Genomic DNA, 27,190 nt, shown 5'->3' on the forward strand with positions numbered 1-27,190 from the left:
GGCGGGACTATTTGTCAGTAACAGAGGAGACGCCACAACTTATTCAAAAACGGTTCGTAAGGTCAGAGGACGAGTCCCAGTCCCAATTGAATTTAGTGTAAGGAACTAGAAATATGATGTTTATAACATTACTGTGCTTATGACTTAATTTAGAAGACTTCGGACTCCTAATATACCTGACATACAAGAATTTGTTAGGACACTCATAAAAGGGAGCGCAGATTCTAGGCAAAATGGGTTTCTAGTGGTAACAGAAAACTTAAAATTATTGCCGTTTAAATAGATATTGATGAACTATATTTATCAGAAGTAAGGTCTTGAAACCTAAATGAAAAATAAAAGCTCAGCGCTTAAGGTACGCAGTACTTATAGCTACGATATTTTGACCTATTGGTCTCGGATGACAGGCAAGTGTAAATACCATTGTCATCGTCCATGGCGCTACATGCTACAGCCGTGACGCACGTACGACTTTTAAGAAAATTCTAATTATATGCCATACGGTAAATAAATGATTGTCATCTCGATATAATTGTAGAATCAGGTATTACCCTACATAACAGTTGCATCTTGTTTGTGGGAAGTCCCGCTGCATATGGATTTTGGGAAATAAGCAAGAATACAGTAAATATTAACCCGTATGTTTATGTGTATACATCAGTTTATAAAGAACGTGAGACATATATATTCGCACAAAAGAGCAATATAAATTATATTGCTTTGCAATGTGATAAATTACGAAAGTTCTGAAAAGAAAACTATTTACTATCTTAAGCTGATGACTGAATTTTAATTATAAATGGGTAATCGTACATAATGATGTTTGAAGCCCTTATTTGAAGAGTTATCTGTCGTCTTACATTCTTATTAGAATATCGAAATGGACTAAAGAGCCATAAGTCGTAATGTTTTAGAATTACTAGCTCACGAATCGTACAATTTTGCCTTTATAAATTCGGCTAGCCAGCACATAAGTCATAAAAATGATAAGCCTAAAAATATATGCATCACATATTCATAATTATTCAAACACAAATTAAATATTTCAAATATCGAAAAAAGCATACTAGCTAGACATAGTAAAAGACTAAATAAAGTTGACATTTCATGTATATTCATGGAAGTATCAAAGTCAATTTAATTAGAAATAATTGCCTTCATTTGATCTTCGCCTAAGTATGTGTGACTCATTAGATCATTGATTCGTTTCAATCGCTTGTATCCCAAAGCTTTTTGCTCAGTTGACCCATTTTAATTTAATAGGAAAAATTTGCATAGTTTCCGTTCTCGTAAAGACTTTGAGTAGGAGCTTACCTTTTATTATATGGATCCTTAGCTAATCATGGCCATGGTATTGTTAATTCAGTCAGAAGCCGAAAATGTATTATCATCTTATTTGCAGTTTTGCTACCAGTCCAGCAGTAACGCATACATTATCGTGATGTGGGTATACATTACAAATTAACATATGATAGCGTGCAATTTCTTCCAACTCAAGCGTCCATTTCAATTGTTTTGGCAAATGTATATTTCATATACAGAATTCATAACACATTATGCTATGAGAAATATTGACATTTGGCAGTGGGCTGTGTAAGACAATGTTTAAGCTATGTCAATATTGCTTATTACTCAGTATACTAACAATAATATATGCATATTCGGAGATACATATAGGCGCATTACTTATGGTACAGTAATCAATTTACATGAAAAATAAAAATTTCAACATAATGTCATAATGCTCATGGCAGTGCTATGATATAATTGTGTATTATAGTTACATGATATAATTATAGTTATCTTAAGCAGAAGAAGACTAGTATCTTGGTGAATTTATAAAAAAAAAAAAAAAAAACATGTATATGATCTTGTTCTGACTAGGGACTGTTATAAGGGAAACGTGAGACAAATTTAGCCGACGTTGATGTAACACCCATTGATGAAGGGGAAGCTCTTCAGAGTTTGGGTTGCTACAGATATTTTCTCACAAAAATGTTATTGAAATAACAGGTTTTATTTCCGTAAATATTGTAATACCGATCTATTAACTACTGGCTTCCTGTCGGTTTTATGTTATACATAAATTAAGTGATTCACCACCATCATAGAGTCATAATGGATAACTGTGCTGTGCTGTGTGGAGTCAGTTTCAACTCATGAAACCTTAGTGGCTAAATTTTGAAACATCCCGTTGTATACCTTCCTATTTCTTATTATGACATTTCTGTATAAATAAAGTATATCAGTCACAGTACGCCCTAACCAGCGCCGGCAGAGGTTTAAACACGTCTCATTAGTGGTTCAAGCGAAGGCACGGACACCTAAATAGAACCGTTTTTCCCCCGAAGGGTAAAAACGGATATTTAGGTTCCTGCCGAAGCTTGAACCACCCTTAAGGGCCTTGCCGGCTAAAGGTACTGAGGAAAAAGCAGCCGAGCGCTGGTAACCGGGCGACACTAGTACTTGACTGGCGCGCCAGATGGCGCTACTAGTCGAGGAATTCACTCGATTAGGGCCGAGTTATGAAGGTGTTAATCTCATTAGTGGTTCAAGCTTCGGCAGGAACCTAAATATCCGTTTTTTACCCTTCGGGGGAAAAACGGTTCTATTTTACAAAGCTTTTATAATATTTTGGTGAAATAAGGTAAGTTGTCGCCCGTCAGTGACACCGTTCATTGCCTGTTCGACAAGGGAATATTGACGCTGACTCACCGTCGGCTCTGTGCTTGGTGCACTGCGCCATCCGCCACAGCAGGTGCAGCGCCAGGCAGGCGGCGTGCGAGCACTGCTGCAGCTGTCTGCGCAGCGAGCGCGCGCGCGACGCCGGCGCGTCGCTCGTGTCGCTTGACGGCAGTAACGCTCGCATGTCTGGAACATACTCATGATTAGAATTAGAGATGGGCCCAATATTCGGTATTCGGCAAGTTTTTCAATGTTCGTATTCGGCCGAATAGTTCGGTTACATTGCCAAATATTTACCGAATAAACAAAGTAAATAAATAGCACAAGTTGTTTCGTAATTCATGGGATAATAACATCCTATTTCAGGATTCTAAGGACCGGGGGTTAAAAATGCATTAAATATAAGTACCTACAATAATTATGTAAAAAAGTAAAAATAACGTAGCTTAAGAAATAAAAATCAAAATGCACTAAATTATAGGAACATTAAGAGCCTTAGTTAGTACCCATTACCAACCGTAGAAAAGTGTTAACCAGTTATCAAACTTGGTTATCTACGAGGAACAAGGGGATAATCTACGAGGAACGAGGGCTATATTATCACTTTCCATCCCTTCAACTATCTCCACCTAAAAAATCGCGTCAATTCGTCGCTCCGTTTTGCCGTGAAAGACGGACAAACAAACAGACACACTTTCCCATTTTGGATTCAACTGAATATATACCCAGTCTGTGTAGAGTGGTGGAGAGCGCCTTGTGGTGATGATGCGCGTGGGCCACAGAGTCCTGCAGTAGAGTCAGGACCGCGGTGTAGGGCGGCAGAGGGCCGGGCGCTTCGCCGCTCAGGAACCACGCCTCCACGGTGTTGCGGGTGAACGTCAGGATGTTGCACACGATCTAGAACACATTACAATAGTTATTTGCTTTACTAGTTGTTGTTTAACCGCACGTGCCAATATTGATACCCGGCCATTTTTTTTTTCAAAGATGTCCACCCCACTTTTTTTTTGATTTGGAAAATTTTATGTGGTTTCAACTCAGAATCGCGAGCTCTTCCAATTCTAATAGGAGAAAAAAATGTCCCAAGATTTTTTTCCGATCCCGTTACAATTTTTTCATACATTTTGTATGTCGGTAACGGAATGTAAGGTACGAAAAAATGTTCCATCATGGTACGCGTTCGCCTACACGAGTTTAGACCGTGTGCGTAGGAACGCGCCACTTGCATATATTTGATCGCCATTGTCAGAGGTGTTACTCGCGTTGCAGCCAAGAGCTGTCTACTAAGCTAAAATCGCCGTCAATAGAATTTGTGAACAATGTAAACAAACCTTGTAGTCAAAATGTCTTTAATTTTCATTCTAACTCGTCATATACTGGCAAAATCCATGTGTTATTTAATCAATTCATAACACGTTACATATACATAACTCACCTTTAAATAATAAAATTTTCTTAGAATATTGATATTTTACAGAATGTCATTTGATATTTGCCATTATCAAAACATCGTGAGGAAACCGGATTAATTCCAATAAGGCTTAGTTAACCGGGCCGGGTCGGGTTGGAAGGTCAGATGGCAGTCGGTTTCGTAAAACTAGTGCCTACGCCAAATCTTGAGATTAATTGTCAAAGTGGATCCCAGGTTCCCATGAGCCGTGGCGGGATATAATGGCTCGTTTACATTGTTGACAATTTGTATCGGTTCGAAGGCTAGCTATTCATATTTATTTATTCATACAACATACAAGCTTACAGTATTATAACCAAGACGCTTACATGCTACATAATTTACAATTTACACAAAAACAAATACATATTTAAACATTACACACTTAAATTTAAAAACATATATAACCCAGACAAAAATGACCCTGGGGAGTCAAAAAATACGTCAACCTGAGGCTGTTCGACTGAAAGTTGATTTAGAAGTGAGAGTGCCCGATTGGTGGGAGCATTACCAGCTTGCCGCGTGCGCACCCCACCTGTGGCAAACAGTCTTCTTCTGCGTCGTGGCGGCAGAGCGCCACCCTCACTGGCACCAGGTACCAGGTATCTATCTAGTTGTATCAGTGAGAGGTGGAGGTCAGAGTACCCGGTAGTAGGTAGTGAGGTCCCGGTCGGGCTCGGCGGGCGCGCGCTGGAAGCGCGGCAGCAGCGCGGCCAGCAGCAGGCGCGTGCGGCCGACGCGCTCGGCGGCCAGCTCGCCGGCGCCGAACGCCGCGCACGCGGAGCACCGCGCCAGCACCGACGTCAGGCACTCCACTTCGGTTAGGAGGCCGGGGGCGGACGTAGGGTGCGCGGCGCTGGAATACATTACATCTTTATATGTGCTGTATTTTATTATTGGCTTAGTGAGTACTGCTTATACGATACGGATGACGACTACATAAAAAAAACGGCATTCTGTTTAGTCCGTCAGTTAGATCGTCCATAAAATACCGAACACATATTTCGCTTTTTCTAATCAATAGAACCGTTTTTCCCCCGAAGGGTAAAAAACGGATATTTAGGTTCCTGCCGAAGCTTGAACCACTAATGAGATTAACACCTTCATAACTCGGCCCTAATCGAGTGAATTCCTCGACTAGTAGCGCCATCTGGCGCGCCAGTCAAGTACTAGTGTCGCCCGGTTACCAGCGCTCGGCTGCTTTTTCCTCAGTACCTTTAGCCGGCAAGGCCCTTAAGGGTGGTTCAAGCTTCGGCAGGAACCTAAATATCCGTTTTTTACCCTTCGGGGGAAAAACGGTTCTATTTAGGTGTCCGTGCCTTCGCTTGAACCACTAATGAGACGTGTTTAAACCTCTGCCGGCGCTGGTTAGGGCGTACTGTGACTGATATACTTTATTTATACAGAAATGTCATAATAAGAAATAAGAAGGTATACAAAGGGATGTTTCAAAATTTAGCTACTAAGGTTTTATGAGTTGAAACTGACAGCACAGCACAGTTATCCATTATGACTCTATGATGGTGGTGAATCACTTAATTTATATATAACATAAAACCGACAGGAAGCCAGTAGTTAATAGATCGGTATTACAATATTTAGGAAATAAAACCTGTTATTTCATTAACATTTTTGTGAGAAAATATCTGTAGCAACCCAAACTCTGAAGAGCTTCCCTTCATCAATGGGTGTTACATCAACGTCGGCAAAATTTGTCTCACGTTTCCCTTACAACAGTCCTTAGTCAGAACAAGATCATATACATGTTTTTTGTCTTATAAATTCACCAAGATACTAGTCTTCTTCTGCTTAAGATAACTATAATTATATCATGTAACTATAATACACAATTATATCATAGCACTGCCGTGAGCATTATGACATTATGTTGAAATTTTTATTTTTCATGTAAATTGATTACTGTACCATAAGTAATGCGGCTATATGTATCTCTCAATATGCACATATTATTGTTAGTATACTGAGTAATAAGCAATATTGACATAGCTTAAACATTGTCTTACATAGCCCACTGCCAAATGTCAACATTTCCCAATGCATAATGTGTTATGAATTCTGTATATGAAATATACATTTGCCCAAAACAATTGAAATGGACGCTTGAGTTGGGAGAAATTGCACGCTATCATATGTTAATTTGTAATGTATACCCACATTACGATAATGTATGCGTTACTGCTGGACTGGTAGCAAAACTGCAAATAAGATGATAATACATTTTCGGCTTCTGACTGAATTGATAATACCATGGCCATGATTAGCTAAGGATCCATATAATAAAAGGTAAGCTCCTACTCAAAGTCTTTACGAGAACGGAAACTATGTAAATTTTTCCTATTAAATTAAAATGGGTCAACTGAGCAAAAATCTTTGGGATACAAGCGATTGAAACGAATCAATGATCTAATGAGTCACACATACTTAGGCGAAGATCAAATGAAGGCAATTATTTCTAATTTAATTGACTTTGATACTTCCATGAATATACATGAATGTTAATGCGGGAATCCTCTCTACACTGTACTCGTCAACTTTATTTAGTCTTTTACTATGTCTAGCTAGTATGCTTTTTTCGATATTTGAAATATTTAATTTGTGTTTGAATAATTATGAATATGTGATGCATATATTTTTAGGCTTATCATTTTTATGACTTATGTGCTGACTAGCCGAATTTATAAAGGGAAAATTGTACGATTCGTGAGCTAGTAATTCTAAAACATTACGACTTATGGCTCTTTAGTCCATTTCGATATTCTAATAAGAATGTAAGACGACAGATAACTATTCAAATAAGGGTTAATGATGTACGATTACCCATTTATAATTAAAATTCAGTCATCAGCTTAAGATAGTAAATAGTTTTCTTTTCAGCACTTTCGTAATTTATCACCAAATTGCAAAGCAATATATTCTATATTGCTCTTTTGTGCGAATAATATAAATGTCTCACGTTCTTTATAAACTGATGTATACACATAAACATACGGGTTAATATTTACTGTATTCTTGTTTATTTCCCAAAATCCATATGCAGCGGGACTTCACATAAACAAGATGCAACTGTTATGTAAGGTAATACCTGATTCTACAATTATATCGAGATGACAATTATTTATTTATCGTATGGCATATAATTAGGATTTTCTTAAAAGTCGTACGTACGCACGGCTGTAGCATGTAGCGCCACGGACGATGACAATGGTATTTACACTTGCCTGTCATTCGAGACCAATAGGTCAAAATATCGTAGCTATAAGTACCTACTGCGTACCTTAAGCGCTGAGCTTTTATTTTTTATTTAGGTCTCAAGACCTTACTTCTGATAAATATAGTTCATCAATATCTATTTAAACGGCAATATTTTTAAGTTTTCTGTTACCACTAGAAACCCATTTTGCCTAGAATCTGCGCTCCCTTTTATGAGTGTCCTAACAAATTCTTGTATGTCAGGTATATTAGGAGTCCGAAGTCTTCTAAATTAAGTCTTATGCACAGTAATGTTATAAACATCATATTTCTAGTTCCTTACACTAAATTCAATTGGGACTGGGACTCGTCCTCTGGCCTTACGGACCGTTTTTTGAATAAGTTGTGGCGTCTCCTCTGTTACTGACAAATAGTCGCGCCGCAAAATTCTAATAAATGGCGCTTAGTAAGCAACTGCGGAAATGTGTACCGATCCTACAACGCGCTAATGGAGTTCCAAAAGTTAATTGTAAATATGCAACTTCTGTTAATCTCTCTAGGCCCCAGAAACCTATTCAGAAAACATTTGTCAAATGAAATAAACGGGAACTTTCTGTTAGTAATACCGCAGTAGCGGGCGATAATTTTAGGATGCGAGCGCCTCTTTATTTGTAAGAGGAAAATGTGGTCTAAAATCGAAAGAGATTCATCCTTCAATTTCCGTTTAATTTATCATTTCAGAAACAGGCCTCCTTCACTTCCTTCACATTCAGTGACTACCTTTCAACATTTTATCCATAAGAGTGCCTTAGCAAATTGTGAAAATCGGCTTCTCTCGGAAAATGTATTGCCCTATTGGTTTTAATGAGATTAAAGTGTTTTCGATATATCATACTCATACAACAAATAAGCACTTTGAATACAATTTACCTACACGGTTTCTTGCTTTGTTTTGTGTAGTTGTTTAAGTTTAGGACCAACTTCATTTACTTCGGTCAAGAGATGTAAGCCATAGTTCTTCGCTGTAAATAGTTTGAGAATATTGTTCGGTCGTCTCTTTAATCTAATTCGTTAGTTATTTATAGAAACATAGGATTCGTAACATTACGCCATCGAACTGGACAACCGACAAATCCTTTTACGACGAGAGTCCGTCCTGAGTAACAATGCAACAAGGCATACTAAAATTCTATTGTGCTAAATAACATATCCTTTAAGTTATTCTGCCAAACTATCCACAAAATATCGTATATATTTGGGAGTCAGATTTCCGGTACGAGTTTGTTGTCTTTGTAATTAACCTCTTCAAGGATTGTCTGTAACCTTGGTCTAGCTAACGTTAGTAATAATGCATGATTGAGTATTCTAACCGTTGGTCGATTAACGGCAGTTTGAGGTCAATTTGTAGTACATATATGTATATATCGTACTTAGAAAACTTTCCGAGCTGTAGCTTTTTATTTCTAAATGAATTGGTTCAGAAGTCTCTACTGGGTCGATTGCTACAGAAGTGATACTTTTGTCAGTTCGGTATACTGAACAACATATACTGGAACATTATCCGCCATTAGTCCGACTAGACGTTTCAGCCGGACAGCTATAAGTTTGCTGAAATACAGACTAATATCCAGGTTTCACAGAGTAATGAGCCTAGTACAAGAATTTTCCTTTGCGGTAAGTTATTTTGTAGCTAATAGTCAACATTTGCTAAGTACCTGAGTGGTTCTTCTGCATTTCTAAAGTCCGTATCAAGACCCAAGACCATGCGTCAATTATTGACGCCCGTGAGTTGATGAGACTAGAGCTCTAATCATTCATTTAGAAGAATCTGCACTCTAGGAATAGCGTAAAACAGTAGCATAAATTAATGGATATTCTTTTTCCCATTGGTATTTTCACCGCCCCCTCTCCCTTTCTGATTGGGCAAGAAGGGCTTTGTAATATAAAGTGGTTTTTCATTCTGTTTAGCATCACTATTATGTATATTTCTTAATTCGCTTAGTATCTGGCAACAAAGTGCTAGTTAATTGCTACCGAAGCTCCACCCACACGTTTTTAGATGTGGAAGTGGATTTTCACAACGTCAAACCTGCTATATTGTAATAAACCTCTATCATGACGAGCATTCTAAAAGTTGACATGACAAATTAGGTTGGCAATAACGGCGTTGCTTTACAGTAATTGGATCACACATTCGTCATCATTATGGCCGTTCAGATATTCACGAGTGAGAGAAATTTGGACATTCCTCACAATCATTCATCTGTTGGTCAGGTGACCACGCTGATTATGTATTAGCTAATTAGGCAATTGAGACGACGCCGATGTCGTTCACTTTACCTGTCTAAAACGACCCCACTTATGGGAACCCATCACGTGATGATTTTTGTCTAATAAGACAATGACTAAACTGTGTAATTGTGTATGTCTCAGGTTAACACGTACGCTGTGGTTCTGATTCGAAAGACCTTCTACGAAGTATATATGTTTAGAAATACCTTATACAAAAGAGTTGTGCTAATTCTTATAGTTGTCATAATATTTTTATGCAATAAAGTTTTTATCTATCTATCTATCTAATTACCGCAAAGTAGATCTTAAAGCGACATAATCTCATTGAGATTCGAGTACAAATACAACATTTTGCCTCGTGATCATAACGCTCGTCTCATGACACGAAAGGTGAATTAGTGCATAGCATGTAATAACCCAATGGGTTCTCACAGGATGTCGTAAATCATCGCATAGGGCAACGAAATCCAAATTCCAAGTCGCTGCAAAGTTCAATCTTTTACGGGGCGACGCTTGTCAATTTATATGACAGTGTACTTTTTCGCACAGCACAACTTTACTCATGTTGTCTCTAATGACGAATCATGTCTGCACAATGAATGATTTCCTTCGTCATATCACGAGGCGATGCCCTATTGGATCGTGGGCCCTATCTTTTCATAGGCCAGGTTATCTAAAGGGACCTCATCTGTCGTTTCAAGACATCTCTTGTGTCCTGTCACCTCACGAGACGAAGCTATGACTTTTCAAGGGACGAACCTATGTCGTCTCACGGGACGTCGCTCTGTCTCGTCTTACGTGAGCGTAGCATTTGTCCTTTATATTCTTTATGACGGTGCATAGGATTACACTGCGTCCCATCGCTGTCAATTTTCTTCATCATCTCCATGCCACCACACAGGAACAACCCTGTCGTCTCGCGGGACAATGCAATGTCGTCTCATTGGACGACGCCTGTCGTGTCACGGCACGACGCCATGTCGTCTAACGGGACGACGCTTGTCGTCTCACGGGACTACGCCATGTCATCTCACTGGACGACGTCATGTCGTCTCACGGGACGACGCCTGTCGTCTCACGGGACGACGCCTGTCGTCTCACGGGACGACGTCTTTCGTCTCACGGGACGACGTCTGTTGTCTCACGGGACGACATCTGTCGTTTCACAGGACGACGTCTGTCGTCTCACAGGACAACCTCTATCGTCTAACGGGACGACGGGACGACTTCTCAAAAAGGGGTACTACAAAATTGATGATTACCTGGGAGATACTACACCATGGCCGACTATCCAGGCTCAAAATCTGTCATAGTTTTGCTAGCAGTGTCCCGGGGAGACATTGTGTCATGCTTAAGGCGCTGTTGCTACTGGCTGTTTAAATTATTGATCCTTATTATTGTATAATTATAATAATTTGGTATATATATATATTGACTTGATGAGTACATACTAGTTATGTATTCTGTAGAATTAGTTGGAGATTGCTAGCTTAACAGTCTCTTGACGTGAAATTTGTATTTCATACGCATTTTTTTTTTTCTATTTCTAGTTCTTTTGACACTTGGAGAACCTTTACACCTCCAAATTTTCATTTTTTATTATATCCCATTAATTATAATTGACTGTGGGGACCTTTTACATCTCCCAAGATCTTGTTTTCAATTAAGTCAATTTAAACTATGTAACATACAAGCACGGAATGTTGTGTCTTACATCTAGGTATACCGTATTCACTTATTATTGGAATATTTAATACAGCCCGGACAGCTTGAACATGTCATGCTCGCTAAAAAGTCTTTGCTTACGGTGACGTCGTTGATCGGGTCGCCACCTTCCCGAATGAAGGTTGAGGGAGGCGATGGCTGAGATGCGCGCCATATTCGTGAACGGGTGCTGTTTGTGAAGACCGGTCTGTTTCAGCTAATAGGGGCTATGCTATTCTATGTAACATTAATTTTGAATGAGATTACGTTGAGGCACTCTGTTCGGTCCTTGTTTGTTTATTTTTCTTTCTGACTCTTGGAGACCATATACATCTCCAAGGAAAAAAGTAGATTAAGTATATATATTTTTTTTTTTCTTTGCTTAAGACAACAAGAGTCTTTTACAACTCTAAAGTTATTTTAGTTATTCGTTTTTTTTCTTCATGTATAATTTTTTTAGATGTACTTTGACACTTAGAGACTCTATACATCTCTAACATCTCTTATTAATAATCATAATAGCTTTGTACTTTGTATAATTTCTTGTGTTAATATTTTTTTTTTTTTTTATGAATACTTTTGCTTATTAAATTGTATCTTGTTTTTTTTTTTTTTTTTTTAATGCATGTTAATTATAAGATGTAATGTTTTGAAAAGAAGTGGCCCGCCGAGTTTCTTGCCGGTCCCATAGTGGATACCCTCCTCAAACTGAGGGGGGACTGAAATCTTCTCGAGGCTGAGGCGTAGGATTAGAGCCGGCGTAGTTTTATTTGACGTTCATAAGCGCATTGTAATATGCCTACTTGGAAAATAAATATTTCATTTCATTTCATTTCATTTCATTTCATTTCATTTCATTTCATTCATTTCATTTCATTTCATTTCGATATCTTTCGTCTCACGGGACGACGTCTGTCGTCTCACAGGACGACGTCTGTCGTCTCACAGGACGACGTCTGTCGTCTCACGGGACGATGTCTGTCGTCTCACGGGACGACGCCATGTCAGTCTCACGTGAATGAGGCATATCTATCCGCGTACTTATGACGGTGCCTACAGGAGGTCACTGCGTCTCGTCGCTGGGCCAAAGGCACCGAGCGGAATATCACGAAGTTAGAAGTAATCATAATCTTCTCGATGTTTTAAATTTCTCGAACTTTTTAAGACTTGCTTTTGTAAACGTGTTGCTCGGCCGAGTTACAAAAGCGTACTGAGGAAAAAGCAGCCGAGCGCTGGTAACCGGGCGACACTAGTACTTGACTGGCGCGCCAGATGGCGCTACTAGTCGAGGAATTCACTCGATTAGGGCCGAGTTATGAAGGTGTTAATCTCATTAGTGGTTCAAGCGAAGGCACGGACACCTAAATAAATAAATAAATAATAAATATTATAAGACATTCTTACACAGATTGACTGAGGCCCACGGTAAGCTCAAGAAGGCTTGTGTTGTGGGTACTCAGACAACGATATAAATACTTAAAAAACATCCATGACTCAGGAACAAATATCTGTGCTCATCACACAAATAAATGCCCTTACCGGGATTCGAACCCGGGACCGCGGCGTAGCAGGCAGGGTCACTACCGACTGCGCCAGACCGGTCGTCAAATCACTGAAAAAATACAAAGATATAGAGCATCAAAGTTCCGGAGTGGGGACTTGTGACGTCACATTTAGGTAAGAAATGCACCTAGGCGTGACTTCACGCGAAACTTCAAGGCACTGTACCGTCGTAATTTTTCGTTTCGAGACAAAAAAAAAAGTGTTCAAAATATTTTGATGATCTAACTGACGGACTAAATCGTTTTTTTTAGCCGTCATCCAAATTACTGTACATCCATACATTTACTATGGAGAAATATGAAATGTATCGCATACCGTAGCACCATGTCCATACATTCCACGTTAGTGTAAAGGAGATGCATGATCAGCTGCACGCAGCTCTCGTTCTCGCTGCCGAGCGTCGTCAGCAGCGCGTCGCAGAACGCCAGCGCCGGGATCAGGATTTGACGATATCTACAAATACAATTAAATTAAATAATTAATTAATATCGGGGACACCTTACACAGATCAACTTAGCCTCAAACTAAGCATAACTTAGTGAAAAATCAATCAAAATCAAAATATTTATTCAGCAAATAGGCACCAGGGGCAATTTTACACGTCACATATACATTTTAACATAATTTTTATATTTGAATTTAAATTACACAATTGATACAATACTAATTTTACCTAATGTATAACGCTACTACAATTTATTAGAGATGTATAAGGTCTCTTAAAGTCGAATTACAACTAAAACTACACATAATATAAAAAAAGTACAAACAGACATAATTATAAAGACATACTATGGGTGCTAAGCGACAATATACATACTTAAATAGATAAATACATACTTATATAAATAGAAAACATCCATGACTCAGGAACAAATAGCTGTGCTCATCACACAAATAAATGCCCTTATCGGGATTCGAACCCAGGACCGCGGCTTAGCAGGCAGGGTCACTACCGACTGAGCCAGACCGGTCGGTTGTGTTAAAATTGTCTTGGAATAGTGAATAGTGATGTGCAAGTTGCGGAAACTTTCCAGAAAAATCTTCAATTTCATGAAAAATTCACGAAACTTTCACGAAACATAAAGGGAATTTAAATTCGTGAAATGGAAAGTTTCCATCCATACAATTGTCCATACAAAGTATGGAAAGTTTCCGAAGTTTCCCTATGTGAAATATTTCAGAATTTTGGAAACTTTCCGTCGGCACATCAGTAATCATGAAATAAAACTATGGCAACGGATTATGTCGCGTATAATGAAACTGACTGACTGACTGTATAATGAAGACTGTGAGGCATTTGTGTTTTATGGTGTTGGACATTTGCAGTTTGTTTTTTGTGAATTTTGTGTAGATTGATTAATTAATTGTTTTTATCAGAGTAATTGTATTTTTTTTTAATATTATATCCGGGTGGTTCCGCAACACAGTGAGCTCGGCCGCTAGTGCTTGAGCCACTGTTGCCCACTGAGCCAGTGTTACCTGTCAGCCTGGTCGGACACGAACTGCTGTTCACTAGGAGCGTGTATATCTGGATGGTTCCTCAGCACAGTGAGCTCGGCCACTAGTGCCTGAGCCACTGTTGCCCACTGAGCCAGTGTTACCTGTCAGCCTGGTCGGACACGAACTGCTGTTCACTAGGAGCGTGTATATCCGGGTGGTTCCTCAGCACAGTGAGCTCGGCTAGTGCTTGAGCCACTGTTGCCCACTGAGCCAGTGTTACCTGTAAGCCTGGTCGGGCACGAACTGCTGTTCACTAGGAGCGTGTATATCCGGGTGGTTCCTCAGCACAGTGAGCTCGGCCGCTAGTGCTTGAGCCACTGTTACCCACTGAGCCAGTGTTACCTGTCAGCCTGGTCGGGCACGAACTGCTGTTCGCTAGGAGCGTGTATATCCGGGTGGTTCCTCAGCACAGTGAGCTCAGCCGCTAGTGCTTGAGCCACTGTTACCCACTGAGCCAGTGTTACCTGTCAGCCTGGTCGGGCACGAACTGCTGTTCGCTAGGAGCGTGTATATCCGGGTGGTTCCTCAGCACAGTGAGCTCGGCCGCTAGTGCTTGAGCCACTGTTACCCACTGAGCCAGTGTTACCTGTCAGCCTGGTCGGGCACGAACTGCTGTTCGCTAGGAGCGTGTATATCCGGGTGGTTCCTCAGCACAGTGAGCTCGGCCGCTAGTGCTTGAGCCACTGTTACCCACTGAGCCAGTGTTACCTGTCAGCCCGGTCGGGCACGAACTGCTGTTCGCTAGGAGCGTGTATATCCGGGTGGTTCCTCAGCACAGTGAGCTCGGCCGCTAGTGCTTGAGCCACTGTTACCCACTGAGCCAGTGTTACCTGTCAGCCTGGTCGGGCACGAACTGCTGTTCGCTAGGAGCGTGTATATCCGGGTGGTTCCTCAGCACAGTGAGCTCGGCCGCTAGTGCTTGAGCCACTGTTACCCACTGAGCCAGTGTTACCTGTCAGCCTGGTCGGGCACGAACTGCTGTTCGCTAGGAGCGTGTATATCCGGGTGGTTCCTCAGCACAGTGAGCTCGGCCGCTAGTGCTTGAGCCACTGTTACCCACTGAGCCAGTGTTACCTGTCAGCCTGGTCGGGCACGAACTGCTGTTCGCTAGGAGCGTGTATATCCGGGTGGTTCCTCAGCACAGTGAGCTCGGCCGCTAGTGCTTGAGCCACTGTTACCCACTGAGCCAGTGTTACCTGTCAGCCTGGTCGGGCACGAACTGCTGTTCGCTAGGAGCGTGTATATCCGGGTGGTTCCTCAGCACAGTGAGCTCGGCCGCTAGTGCTTGAGCCACTGTTACCCACTGAGCCAGTGTTACCTGTCAGCCTGGTCGGGCACGAACTGCTGTTCGCTAGGAGCGTGTATATCCGGGTGGTTCCTCAGCACAGTGAGCTCGGCCGCTAGTGCTTGAGCCACTGTTACCCACTGAGCCAGTGTTACCTGTCAGCCTGGTCGGGCACGAACTGCTGTTCGCTAGGAGCGTGTATATCCGGGTGGTTCCTCAGCACAGTGAGCTCGGCCGCTAGTGCTTGAGCCACTGTTACCCACTGAGCCAGTGTTACCTGTCAGCCTGGTCGGGCACGAACTGCTGTTCGCTAGGAGCGTGTATATCCGGGTGGTTCCTCAGCACAGTGAGCTCGGCCGCTAGTGCTTGAGCCACTGTTACCCACTGAGCCAGTGTTACCTGTCAGCCTGGTCGGGCACGAACTGCTGTTCGCTAGGAGCGTGTATATCCGGGTGGTTCCTCAGCACAGTGAGCTCGGCCGCTAGTGCTTGAGCCACTGTTACCCACTGAGCCAGTGTTACCTGTCAGCCTGGTCGGGCACGAACTGCTGTTCGCTAGGAGCGTGTATATCCGGGTGGTTCCTCAGCACAGTGAGCTCGGCCGCTAGTGCTTGAGCCACTGTTACCCACTGAGCCAGTGTTACCTGTCAGCCTGGTCGGGCACGAACTGCTGTTCGCTAGGAGCGTGTTACCTAGGAGCGTGTATATGTTCCTCAGCACAGTGAGCTCGGCCGCTAGTGCTTGAGCCACTGTTACCCACAGCCTGTCAGCCTGGTCGGGCACGAACTGCCTGTTCGCTGGTCGGGCACGAACTGCTGTTCGGAGCGTGTATATCCGGGTGGTTCCTCAGCACAGTGAGCTCGGCCGCTAGTGCTTGAGCCACTGTTACCCACTGAGCCAGTGTTACCTGTCAGCCTGGTCGGGCACGAACTGCTGTTCGCTAGGAGCGTGTATATCCGGGTGGTTCCTCAGCACAGTGAGCTCGGCCGCTAGTGCTTGAGCCACTGTTACCCACTGAGCCAGTGTTACCTGTCAGCCTGGTCGGGCACGAACTGCCGTTCGAACTGCTGTTTCAGCACTGAGCTCGGCCGCTAGTGCTTGAGCCACTGTTACCCACTGAGCCAGTGTTACCTGTCAGCCTGGTCGGGCACGGTGGTTCCTCAGCACAGTGAGCTCGGCCGCTAGTGCTTGAGCCACTGTTACCCACTGAGCCAGTGTTACCTGTCAGCCTGGTCGGGCACGAACTGCTGTTCGCTAGGAGCGTGTATATCCGGGTGGTTCCTCAGCACAGTGAGCTCGGCCGCTAGTGCTTGAGCCACTGTTACCCACTGAGCCAGTGTTACCTGTCAGCCTGGTCGGGCACGAACTGCTGTTCGCTAGGAGCGTGTATATCCGGGTGGTTCCTCAGCACAGTGAGCTCGGCCGCTAGTGCTTGAGCCACTGTTACCCACTGAGCCAGTGTTACCTGTCAGCCTGGTCGGGCACGAACTGCTGTTCGCTAGGAGCGTGTATATCCGGGTGGTTCCTCAGCACAGTGAGCTCGGCCGCTAGTGCTTGAGCCACTGTTACCCACTGAGCCAGTGTTACCGTCAGCCTGGTCGGGCACGAACTGCTGTTCGCTAGGAGCGTGTATATCCGGGTGGTTCCTCAGCACAGTGAGCTCGGCCGCTAGTGCTTGAGCCACTGTTACCCACTGAGCCAGTGTTACCTGTCAGCCTGGTCGGGCACGAACTGCTGTTCGCTAGGAGCGTGTATATCCGGGTGGTTCCTCAGCACAGTGAGCTCGGCCGCTAGTGCTTGAGCCACTGTTACCCACTGAGCCAGTGTTACCTGTCAGCCTGGTCGGGCACGAACTGCTGTTCGCTAGGAGCGTGTATATCCGGGTGGTTCCTCAGCACAGTGAGCTCGGCCGCTAGTGCTTGAGCCACTGTTACCCACTGAGCCAGTGTTACCTGTCAGCCTGGTCGGGCACGAACTGCTGTTCGCTAGGAGCGTGTATATCCGGGTGGTTCCTCAGCACAGTGAGCTCGGCCGCTAGTGCTTGAGCCACTGTTACCCACTGAGCCAGTGTTACCTGTCAGCCTGGTCGGGCACGAACTGCTGTTCGCTAGGAGCGTGTATATCCGGGTGGTTCCTCAGCACAGTGAGCTCGGCCGCTAGTGCTTGAGCCACTGTTACCCACTGAGCCAGTGTTACCTGTCAGCCTGGTCGGGCACGAACTGCTGTTCGCTAGGAGCGTGTATATCCGGGTGGTTCCTCAGCACAGTGAGCTCGGCGAGGGCCTGGAGCGCGCCGTGCGCGAGCAGCGCCTCGGCGCCGGCCGCGGAGCCCGCCACGCGGGTCAGCAGCGCCATCTTGGATTCGTACAGGTAGATCACGCGGAGGGACTTCGGGTTCGGCTCCACCGCCTGCGAGTAAAGGATCTCTAGTTAGTTTGGCCAAAGACATATGTAACTCCGTATAGACAAATAAAGTCTAACCCTCTTTATTCATAAACGTACACTAAAGTTATCAAGCCGATAAAGTTTGTTTGCCACTTTATATCACACTAATACGTCGGAAAAGGACAAACGAACTTTATCGGCTTGATAACTTTAGTGTACGTTTATGAATAAATAAGGGGGTAAGAAAAAAACGTACCTCAGAACCATCAAAGAGGATCGAGCATTATAGAGAGTTACTGTCGAAGTAAAATGTGTAATCACAGTGCATAGACTGCCATCTCTCGACACAGGCTTAACACTTTTGAACCTCAGCTTTGACAATTTGGGCCCGATTCTTAGCTTGATATGTGTTAAAATGTCAAATATGAATATTCTCTATAATACTCGATCCTCTTTGCCGCTAGGACACCAGCGCTTTTAGTTCTTTCCACTCTGTATACGTATGTTCTGTGGCGGTGCTGACCTCTCTGAGCCCCTCGTCCATGGCCAGCAAGCTGTCGGTGAGCGCGCGCAGTAGGCCCTGGTTGCTGAGCGCGGCGATCCAGTCCGTGCGCGGGTCGATGTCGATCAGCGACGCGATGCACGACAGCGCCACCATGCGGCACGCGTCGTGACCCGCCCGCACGCAGTCCGCACCTGACCACACAGTACTCAATTACATTCTCTGCTTGGGCATAGAGGATTAAGTAACTTTCGTAACTTTTACTGGGTACTAGGGGAATGCTATGCTATTTATCGGCCATGGTCTGGTGGGTACTATTGTAAATTCTTGACGTAAGTTTTGTCGGTGTCTGACTTATTAGTAGTTATGGGTATTAATACTAGTATTCTAATGAATTAAGTAGGTGGATAGCTATTCAAGCCTTAAGTTACGTAATTATAAGAATACTTAATCAACAACCTGTATGTACTTTAGCCGTTGGAGCATTTGTGTTTATTGCACATTTTGATTGTTTATATAACATTTAGTTAATTTAATTCTTACAAAATGTAATTTAATGGATGACTGTTATTGGCCTTCTTATACGTAAGCAGTAGTATGTCTTAGTTATATTTACGGCTGTTGTTATCCTGAATACTAACAAAATAAAAAGTAAGGGATAAGTTGTAACTCCAAACATCAGTAAAAGCAGGTTATTTGTTTAGTTATCATCTAACGACAATCACGCGTCAACTAGCGTAAATTATCAGTACTGCTACTTGTCAATAGATGTCGCGACGAACGAAGAGTCTCTGCTCACCAATTTTTAGCAAATATTACAATAATATTAATCAGTATTCTGTTTTCAATTCATTCTGCTTGTAATATAAGTTGTAAACTGTTGTAATATTGCATTTTTGGCCAACTGACACAGTTGTCAGTTGGCACTAGTATCGAGTAGTGGTCTAGCGACAATCACGCGTCAAATAGCGTGAATTATGAACTAAAAACCTTGAGACACTTTTTTTCTCCTGTTAGGATAGAAAAAGTTCGCGATTCTGAGCTTTTAAATTTAAAAAAATCGAGTTAGATTTCCAAATTAAAAAAAGAGAGGTGGACTACTTTGAAAAAATAATGGCCCGCTTACGCTAACAGATAATGCGAGTTTTTATCTGCAGAATCGTAAATTTTGAATACTGTTTAATGTATAATAAGTTTTTTTTTCCAGTGTGTAAAAACCATACTATAAATAAATTATGTGCTTGATAAGCATACTGCAAAATACCAAAGGCTTTAACGACAAATAAGTGCCATTAAACTATAAGTAGACAAACAGTTCGTTTTTTATTTTTTATTTTATTGCTTTATTATGACATATTATTGGTTTACTTTTTAATTTGATGATTATTATTGTTTGTATCAATTATTTTCTTATTATTATGTTGTGACGATCTTTTTGTGAATTGGTGCTATTTTTAAGTTAAAATAAGATGTAATTTTCATCAAGAAATAAATATAATCTAATCTAAATCTAATCTAACAAAAAAAAAATACTCACCAATAATACTGTACAGATTAACCCCATAATATTTGATATCATCAATGACCATGCTCTTCAAGGACGACTCCTCCCGACTACTTCGCACCCGCGACGCGTCCAACCGACTAACATAGGTCGTATCCTGACTCTCCTCATTATCCTGATGCTTCATGTTTACTATATTCAAAAAGTTCAGTAACGCCCCGTACAAGTTCACTCGGAGTTTCTGAGATTGGTCGCCAGATACAAAGATCCAGGATAGGATTTTGTGTAATATAAACTTGAGGGGTAGAGATTTGGTTTGCATTTGCGTTGAGCTGAAGAATGTGGTGTCGAAATCTGAGGATTTCATATTGGATTCTTTTCTCTGTAGGATGTAGCAGTGTCTTAAGTTGACTAGTAGTAGTAGGACAGTTCCGGAGGCAAGGACGCCCAGTTGTGGGATGACTGGAGGGTCTGAGTCGGGGATCTTGTTAAGGAGGTCCTGTAGGATGCTGATGAGGAGGTTTTTCTTGGTGTCGAGGGGCAGCAGGTCCTGTGGGACGACGCAGAAGATGATCTCGGTGAGCTGGCGCCATGAGTCGTAGTAGTGCGTTAGCGTGGCCGCTAGGTTGCGCTGCTTGTTCACATCCGTCACGTAGTCCAGGACCTGGGATTGGTGATATGAGGTATAATAATAGGGAACTTGTACAAATCAATAAGTTATACTTAAAAAAAATTACATCATGCACGAAATAAGGCATCAGTTAATTATAAGAAAAACATGGACAGAAGTAATCTTTAAATCCAATTTATATTTAATAAGTGAGGTAGAAATATATAGAATTGACCGCGCGTCACTCAACTCGATTTCATATGAATTACACATTAGCAAGTCGTCGAAGACTAGAAGAGGAAAGTAGCGTATTTATTTGCAATAATATAAGCTATGTCCTTTGAAATAGGCTGATTTACTTTATATCTTTCTCTCAGACTTATAATTGTACATTACGATACAAGTGGGGAAAAAAGGAAGTTAGAAACGAGTGGCAATAAATTAAAACACGATCGAAGGGAGTGCTTTAAAGCGACACGAGTTACGAATTTCCTTGTCGCACGTACATCGCACGACATTTTTAAGTGCAGGCAGACAAGCATGGTCGCTCGATAAATGATAAAACATCAGGCCGTCCCTATCGCGTAAGTTCTATAGGGACGGCCTGATGTTTTATCATTTATCGCGAGACCATACATGCCTGCCAGAAGGCTCTCTGAAGTTTCGATTTGACAAGAAATGAATCACCATTCGCACCAGTGCATAAAAAAACACCATTTGTACTGAAATTAGTGTTATTTTACGTGATTAACAAATCGTCACTACTTTGAAAAAATCTAGTCTCACGCTGCTCCTCAAAGTTACAACGCAGTAATTCTTAGTATTCCATACATACTTACTACAATTTTCTTTTCATTGACAGACGAAGATACAAGTTTTTTTAAAAGTAGTGACGAAATGTGTACCTTTTGTATCTCGGCAGACACGAGCGCGCGTTGCGGCTGCGACACAGGCAGCGCGGCGAGGTCGCGCGCCAGCAGCGCGTGCACGCGCGACACCGAGATGCGCTTCGACGACGGACCTGCGGCAGTTCATTCAACTTACGGCTCAGCTTCGACTAGAGATGAGCCGAATATGGACTTTGCCGAATACGAATATTCGGCCGAACATTCGGTTCAGCTCTTACCGAACCGAACATTCGGCCGAATATTCGGTTACGCCATATTTTTAAAGCGAATGTTAAGATTAAAACTATGAAATGATTGATAATGTTTATACATACTACAACTATGTTCTTATGATTTAGTGGATAACTAAAACTTAGTTAAAACAACTCTGAACTCTTCTCAACTCTTAAACTACGGTTTTTTTTACTTTTTTACAAAACAATTGTGTTTATATTTTGACGCATTTCTAGTAGTTCCTTAGAAAGCGACTTAAATAGGAGCTTATTATCCAATGGAATACGTAAGATCTTCATTAGTTATTTACTTTGTTTATTCGGCAAATATTCGGCAATGCAACCGAACTATTCGGCCGAATACGAACATTGAAAAACTTGCCGAATATGCCGAATACCGAATATTTACCGAATATTCGACCCATCTCTAGCTTCGACATTGGGCTAAGCGCGACAGCGGTCAGCGGCGGCCATACATTGGAGCGAGACACAGCGATGGGACTTGTCATTCGCACGTATGGCTGCCGCTCGCCGCTGTCGCGCTTAGACCAATGTCGTGCCGGGCCGTTAAGTTTGAGAAACGTGTAGAAAATAGGCTACTAGACTCATATGATTTTGAAAATTTGTATCACCTTCTTTAATCGTAAACTAGAACTTTCCTTTGCTAATCCGCGAATAGATAACGTGCAAGTCAATCAGTGCTAACCTGTTATAATTACTTGCGTATTTTTTTTTGCGTTATAACAGGTTAGCACTGATTGACTTGCACGTTATCTATTCGCGGATTAGCAAAGGAAAGTTCTAGTTTACGATTAACATGGATTTCCGCAAAGTAACGCCTGATTCCATCGATTATTACCTTCTTTTAAAAAATGTAACTAAGTAATTCGCTTTTAAGTTTCTATTTTAAGATGCATGCCCTTTATCTTTTGTTCTATCTACCATGTATGTTGTGGGAACGAATAAAGTTCTTATCTATCTATCTATATCGAATTTGGTACAATAAATGATTGTCTTATTATTATTTATTTTAAACTTTATTGCACAATAAAAAAAAAGAAGTACAAATGGCGGACTTAATGCCTTAAGGCATTCTCTACCAGTCAACCATAGGGCAAAACGGAAATGTTTCCGCATGAGTAGAATCCAGGTCTCTTTAAAGCAAGAGTAAGTAGGTATCTCATAGGTAAGCGTGCTCCACCGTAGACCGCATCATCACTTTCCATCAGGTGTGATCGTGGTCAAACGTCTAGGTATCCTTACTAAAAAAAAAATATGCGAATGTGGGTGCAGTAAGAAAAATAATTTAGAGAATTTCTGTACTATTTGACATAAGAAACCAATGTTTATAGATTTTGGGTAATAAAAGTGTATGATGAGTTGATGACTAAGCATTTTCGATTTAAAATGTGTGAAATTTTATAACACCCCGTCGTTTGCGTCGGGGGTTAAAAATGCCTTTCGGAAATGTATTATTTTGCATTTTAAAAATTTTAACTATAAAACTCCATTAAAAATATTTTAAGCCGGTTACTCACGTATTAAGTCGATATTATATAGCGTTCGACATGTTTCGATCCAATTTATTGCTATATATTGCAAGCTATATATTGTGTATAAATATAAAAATATAAATATTGGGGACACCTTACACAGATCAACTTAGCCCCAAACTAAGCAAAGCTTGTACTATGGGTGCTAAGCGACGATATACATACTTAAATAGATAAATACATACTTACATACATAGAAAACATCCATGACTCAGGAACAAATATCTGTGCTCATCACACAAATAAATGCCCTTACCGGGATTCGAACCCAGGACCGCGGCTTAGCAGACAGGGTCACTACCAACTGAGCCAGACCGGTCGTCCGGTCGGTATACCTGTGTGGTGACGGGTTAAGAATTTCACCACCCCCTTTCTTCCCGTGGGTGTCGTAGAAGGCGACTATGGGATATGGGTTAAATTGTGGCGTAGGCGAGAGGCTGGCAACCTGTCACTGCAAAGTTTCGTTTTCTTTCAACCCCTTATTTGCCAAGAGTGGCACTGAAGCTTTAGTAGTTTCATGTGCTCTGCCTACCCCTTTATGGGATACAGGCGTGATTGTATGTATGTAGTATAAAAGCTATATATTGTGATACCTGCGGGTATATCGCAGCTGGCAATGGCCTGCGCCAGCAGCGAGGGGTTGAACAGCTCCCACTGCGGCTGCGGCGGCGGCGGCGCGGACACCGGCAGCGCGCTGAGGCACCTCCGCAGCAGGCAGCCTTCCCACTCCTGTTCACATTTTAATATTGTCTTCGGTTACCGCGATAGTTACTCATGAAATAAAACTATGGAAACGGATCGCGTATAATGAATTTACAATTCATAACGACGTTTCGAACACTTTACAGCATTCGTGGTCAACGTGTGACTGAGGAAAAATTACAATACATGTGCAAAAGCTACCCACATACAAGAAATATTAACGCACCATGACCACAAATAATATAGATTTTTAAGGCACTATTCATAAAGCTAGTTATACAATATTCAAAAAAATTACCATGACTATGTAAAAAACAATTAATCAATTAATCTACACAAAATTGACATAAACATACTGCAATGTCCAACAACATACAACACAAATGCCTCACTTGTTCCATTATCAGATGTACTACTGGATCCCGAGCCGGTGGTAAAGTAAAGCCATCTTCTCTATTAAAGTTTGGATATTTCTTGATCTCAATGGCCTCGCGCAACATTCTGGGTATATACTGCTTCTCCTTAGCAAGAACCAAAGGCTTGTCAAACTTTATAGCATGATTGACTTTATCCATGACATGTTCAAAGACTGCAGACCTTTGCCGACGATACATACGCATCATTATACGGGATTTAATCCGTTTCCATAGTTTTATTTTATGTTTACATTTTATTTATGACTTTAAGGGCCAGTTGCATCAACCACTTTTGACAGACACATCGTCACACAGCAGACGTCTATGGAACTTCCCATACAATGCAATTTAACGAACGCTTTCGGTGACAAGATGCAACCGGCCCTAAGTGTGGAAGTAGACCAAAAATAGCAATAATCCCTAATCACAGTGTTGTGTTCCTGCCGGTAAGGTTGCCAGAGCTCAACGACGGTGCGGTGTGCCGGCCTTGAGTGTGCGATCCTCTTCGCTTGGAGTCAGCTTGTGCAAGCACTGACAGGCGGTGGAAAGTTGTTCCTACACATAGTGTGCCGTGATGTATTTGACTCGAATACCTACCTGTAGTCGATTAGTAGCGGCTAGTTGTTATGGCGCAATTTCATTAGTCGATGAGGTCCGCATGCGGGGTGCGAGAGATTTCTGGAACGCGTGCCACTGGGCCCGCTTTCGGGGAAATTAAATAGTAATAGTAACTTTCATTGGTTTTTATTGTCATATATATACTTTCATATATGTGGGTAAGAGAATAAAGTTCAGTCTTAGAACTAGCTTACGTGTGTTATTTACTCCTCCGTCTCAACACATATTTTACATGGCGCAGTTGAATAAATCTACGTGAAATTGGAATTAAATTGTACTAAATTACGGTCCGTGTCCGGTTTTATAAAAACAGTTAGTGTGAAGTTCATGCAAGAAGTGTATTATTGATGTGAAATTTAACTAACCTGTGAACAATGGAAGCAGTGTTACAACCACCCGCGCCATTTCAATTTGAGAACAATATTTCAAGTGTTACTTCGGGAAATTTGAGTAAGGCGTGGCAAAATTGGAAAAGTTCATTTAATATATATTGTGAGGCATGCGAAATTAATAAAAAAGACGAGAAGGTCAAAACTAATATTTTATTGCACGTCATCGGACCTAAGTGCAGAGAGGTATATCAGCAGTTTTCGGTGAAACCTACGACCTTGGAGGCACTTTTAAAAGCATTTGATGATTTCTTTTTGCCTAAAACTAATACGACAGTAGAAAGGCATAGGTTTTTCACGCGAGAACAAAAACCACAAGAATCGGCGGAGCAATATGTTTTTGAACTCAATAAATTGGCTGCTAAGTGTGGTTTCAAGGATTTATGTGATGACCTTGTAAAAGATCGCTTCATTTGTGGTATACGAGATACAACTCTGCGTGAGCGTTTATTACGAGAACCAGATCTAAAACTTAGTTCTGCGTTGGATATTTGCCGGCTAGTGGAGATGTCGCAAGTACAAGCCAGTACAATAAAACCAGAATCGGAGACCCATCGTGTACATGAATTAAGCCCTAATTGTGGTACCAAAACAAAAAATGAAGACGTAGAGGAGACTGTAAACTGGGTAAATAGTTCGCATTGTCGTTGTGGAGCTCGTGCGGTAAGAGGCGCGCCCCCCGCAGCCGCAGCCGCCGCCCCCGGCTCGTGGGAGCCGCGCGGGCGCCGCCGGCGCGCTCGCGGACGAGGTCGTCGCGCTCCTGCAGTCCCCGTGCAGGCGGACAGGGCTCCTAGGCCTGGGCCTAGTAACGACTCGGCTCATCATTCGCGATCGTATCAAGTGTGTTCGAAATGTGGCGGTAATCACGCATATAATAAGTGTCCCGCGTATGGTGTGCGTTGTGATAGTTGTAATGGTTACAATCATTATGCGAAGATGTGCAGGAGGTTTGTGTATGCTGTGGAGGGAGCCTCCAGTGATCAGGTAAACATACATAATAAATTTAAGTCGGATACTGATTGGTCTGTGGAACTAGGTATTAATAATAATACAATTACATTTAATATTGATACCGGTGCCGGTGTAAATGTTTTACCTTTAAACAAATTGAAAAATATCAATATGTCACTGCAGCAATTAACGAAAACTTCTATGAGATTAAATAGTTATTCGAATGACGGTATCAAAGTAGTTGGAAAGTATATATATGACCTGCGGGGTCCCCGTATGCTGCATAACGATCAATCAAATTGCACCACTTTCATTGGTTGTTATCTCGCCTGCGGGGAGTCGTATGATGCATACAGAACGAGTTATCGACTAATGAAACTGCGCCATTATAGCGGCGTGCTGACGCGCGCAACACGCACATCCTACTTCACTCATGATACAATGTGTTGCACAGTACAATCTGCAGTAGAGCAGTAAACATCTGCAGTAACTTATGTATGCAGTATGCGTAGACAGGCGGTGGGAAGTTGTTCTGCATGATGTTACTGTGATGTTTCACCTGTGATCGATTAGTAGCGGCCAGGGCTCGCAGCAACGCGCTTATGGCGGCGTGCTGGCGCGCGCAACACGCGCATCCTACTTCACTCGCGCAAGCTCGGAGTACCCAGGATCGGGAGGACAAGGTGGCTACGCAGGCAGTCTGAAACAAAACACAATTTTTAAACAAAATTTTGAATAAAACCTCGACAT

The 27,190-nt window shown here is 42.1% G+C and overlaps 1 protein-coding gene across 1 annotated transcript in view; it reads right to left on the bottom strand.

The window, feature by feature from the left end:
• Positions 1-27,190, bottom strand: part of LOC125241705 (nuclear pore complex protein Nup205) — a 124,235-nt gene that overhangs the window by 10,941 nt on the left and 86,104 nt on the right. Inside the window, exons 24-33 of the mRNA XM_048150302.1 lie at positions 27,000-27,140; positions 23,958-24,093; positions 21,597-21,712; positions 20,115-20,745; positions 18,599-18,771; positions 17,888-18,099; positions 13,220-13,357; positions 4,781-4,991; positions 3,411-3,582; positions 2,716-2,871 (exon numbers count right to left, since the gene is read on the bottom strand). Of these exons, the coding sequence (XP_048006259.1) occupies positions 2,716-2,871; positions 3,411-3,582; positions 4,781-4,991; positions 13,220-13,357; positions 17,888-18,099; positions 18,599-18,771; positions 20,115-20,745; positions 21,597-21,712; positions 23,958-24,093; positions 27,000-27,140 (2,086 nt within the window). The remainder of the gene's footprint in view (positions 1-2,715; positions 2,872-3,410; positions 3,583-4,780; positions 4,992-13,219; positions 13,358-17,887; positions 18,100-18,598; positions 18,772-20,114; positions 20,746-21,596; positions 21,713-23,957; positions 24,094-26,999; positions 27,141-27,190) is intronic.

This window comes from Leguminivora glycinivorella, chromosome Z (genome assembly GCF_023078275.1).
Source record: "Leguminivora glycinivorella isolate SPB_JAAS2020 chromosome Z, LegGlyc_1.1, whole genome shotgun sequence".
NCBI lineage: Eukaryota > Metazoa > Arthropoda > Insecta > Lepidoptera > Tortricidae > Leguminivora > Leguminivora glycinivorella.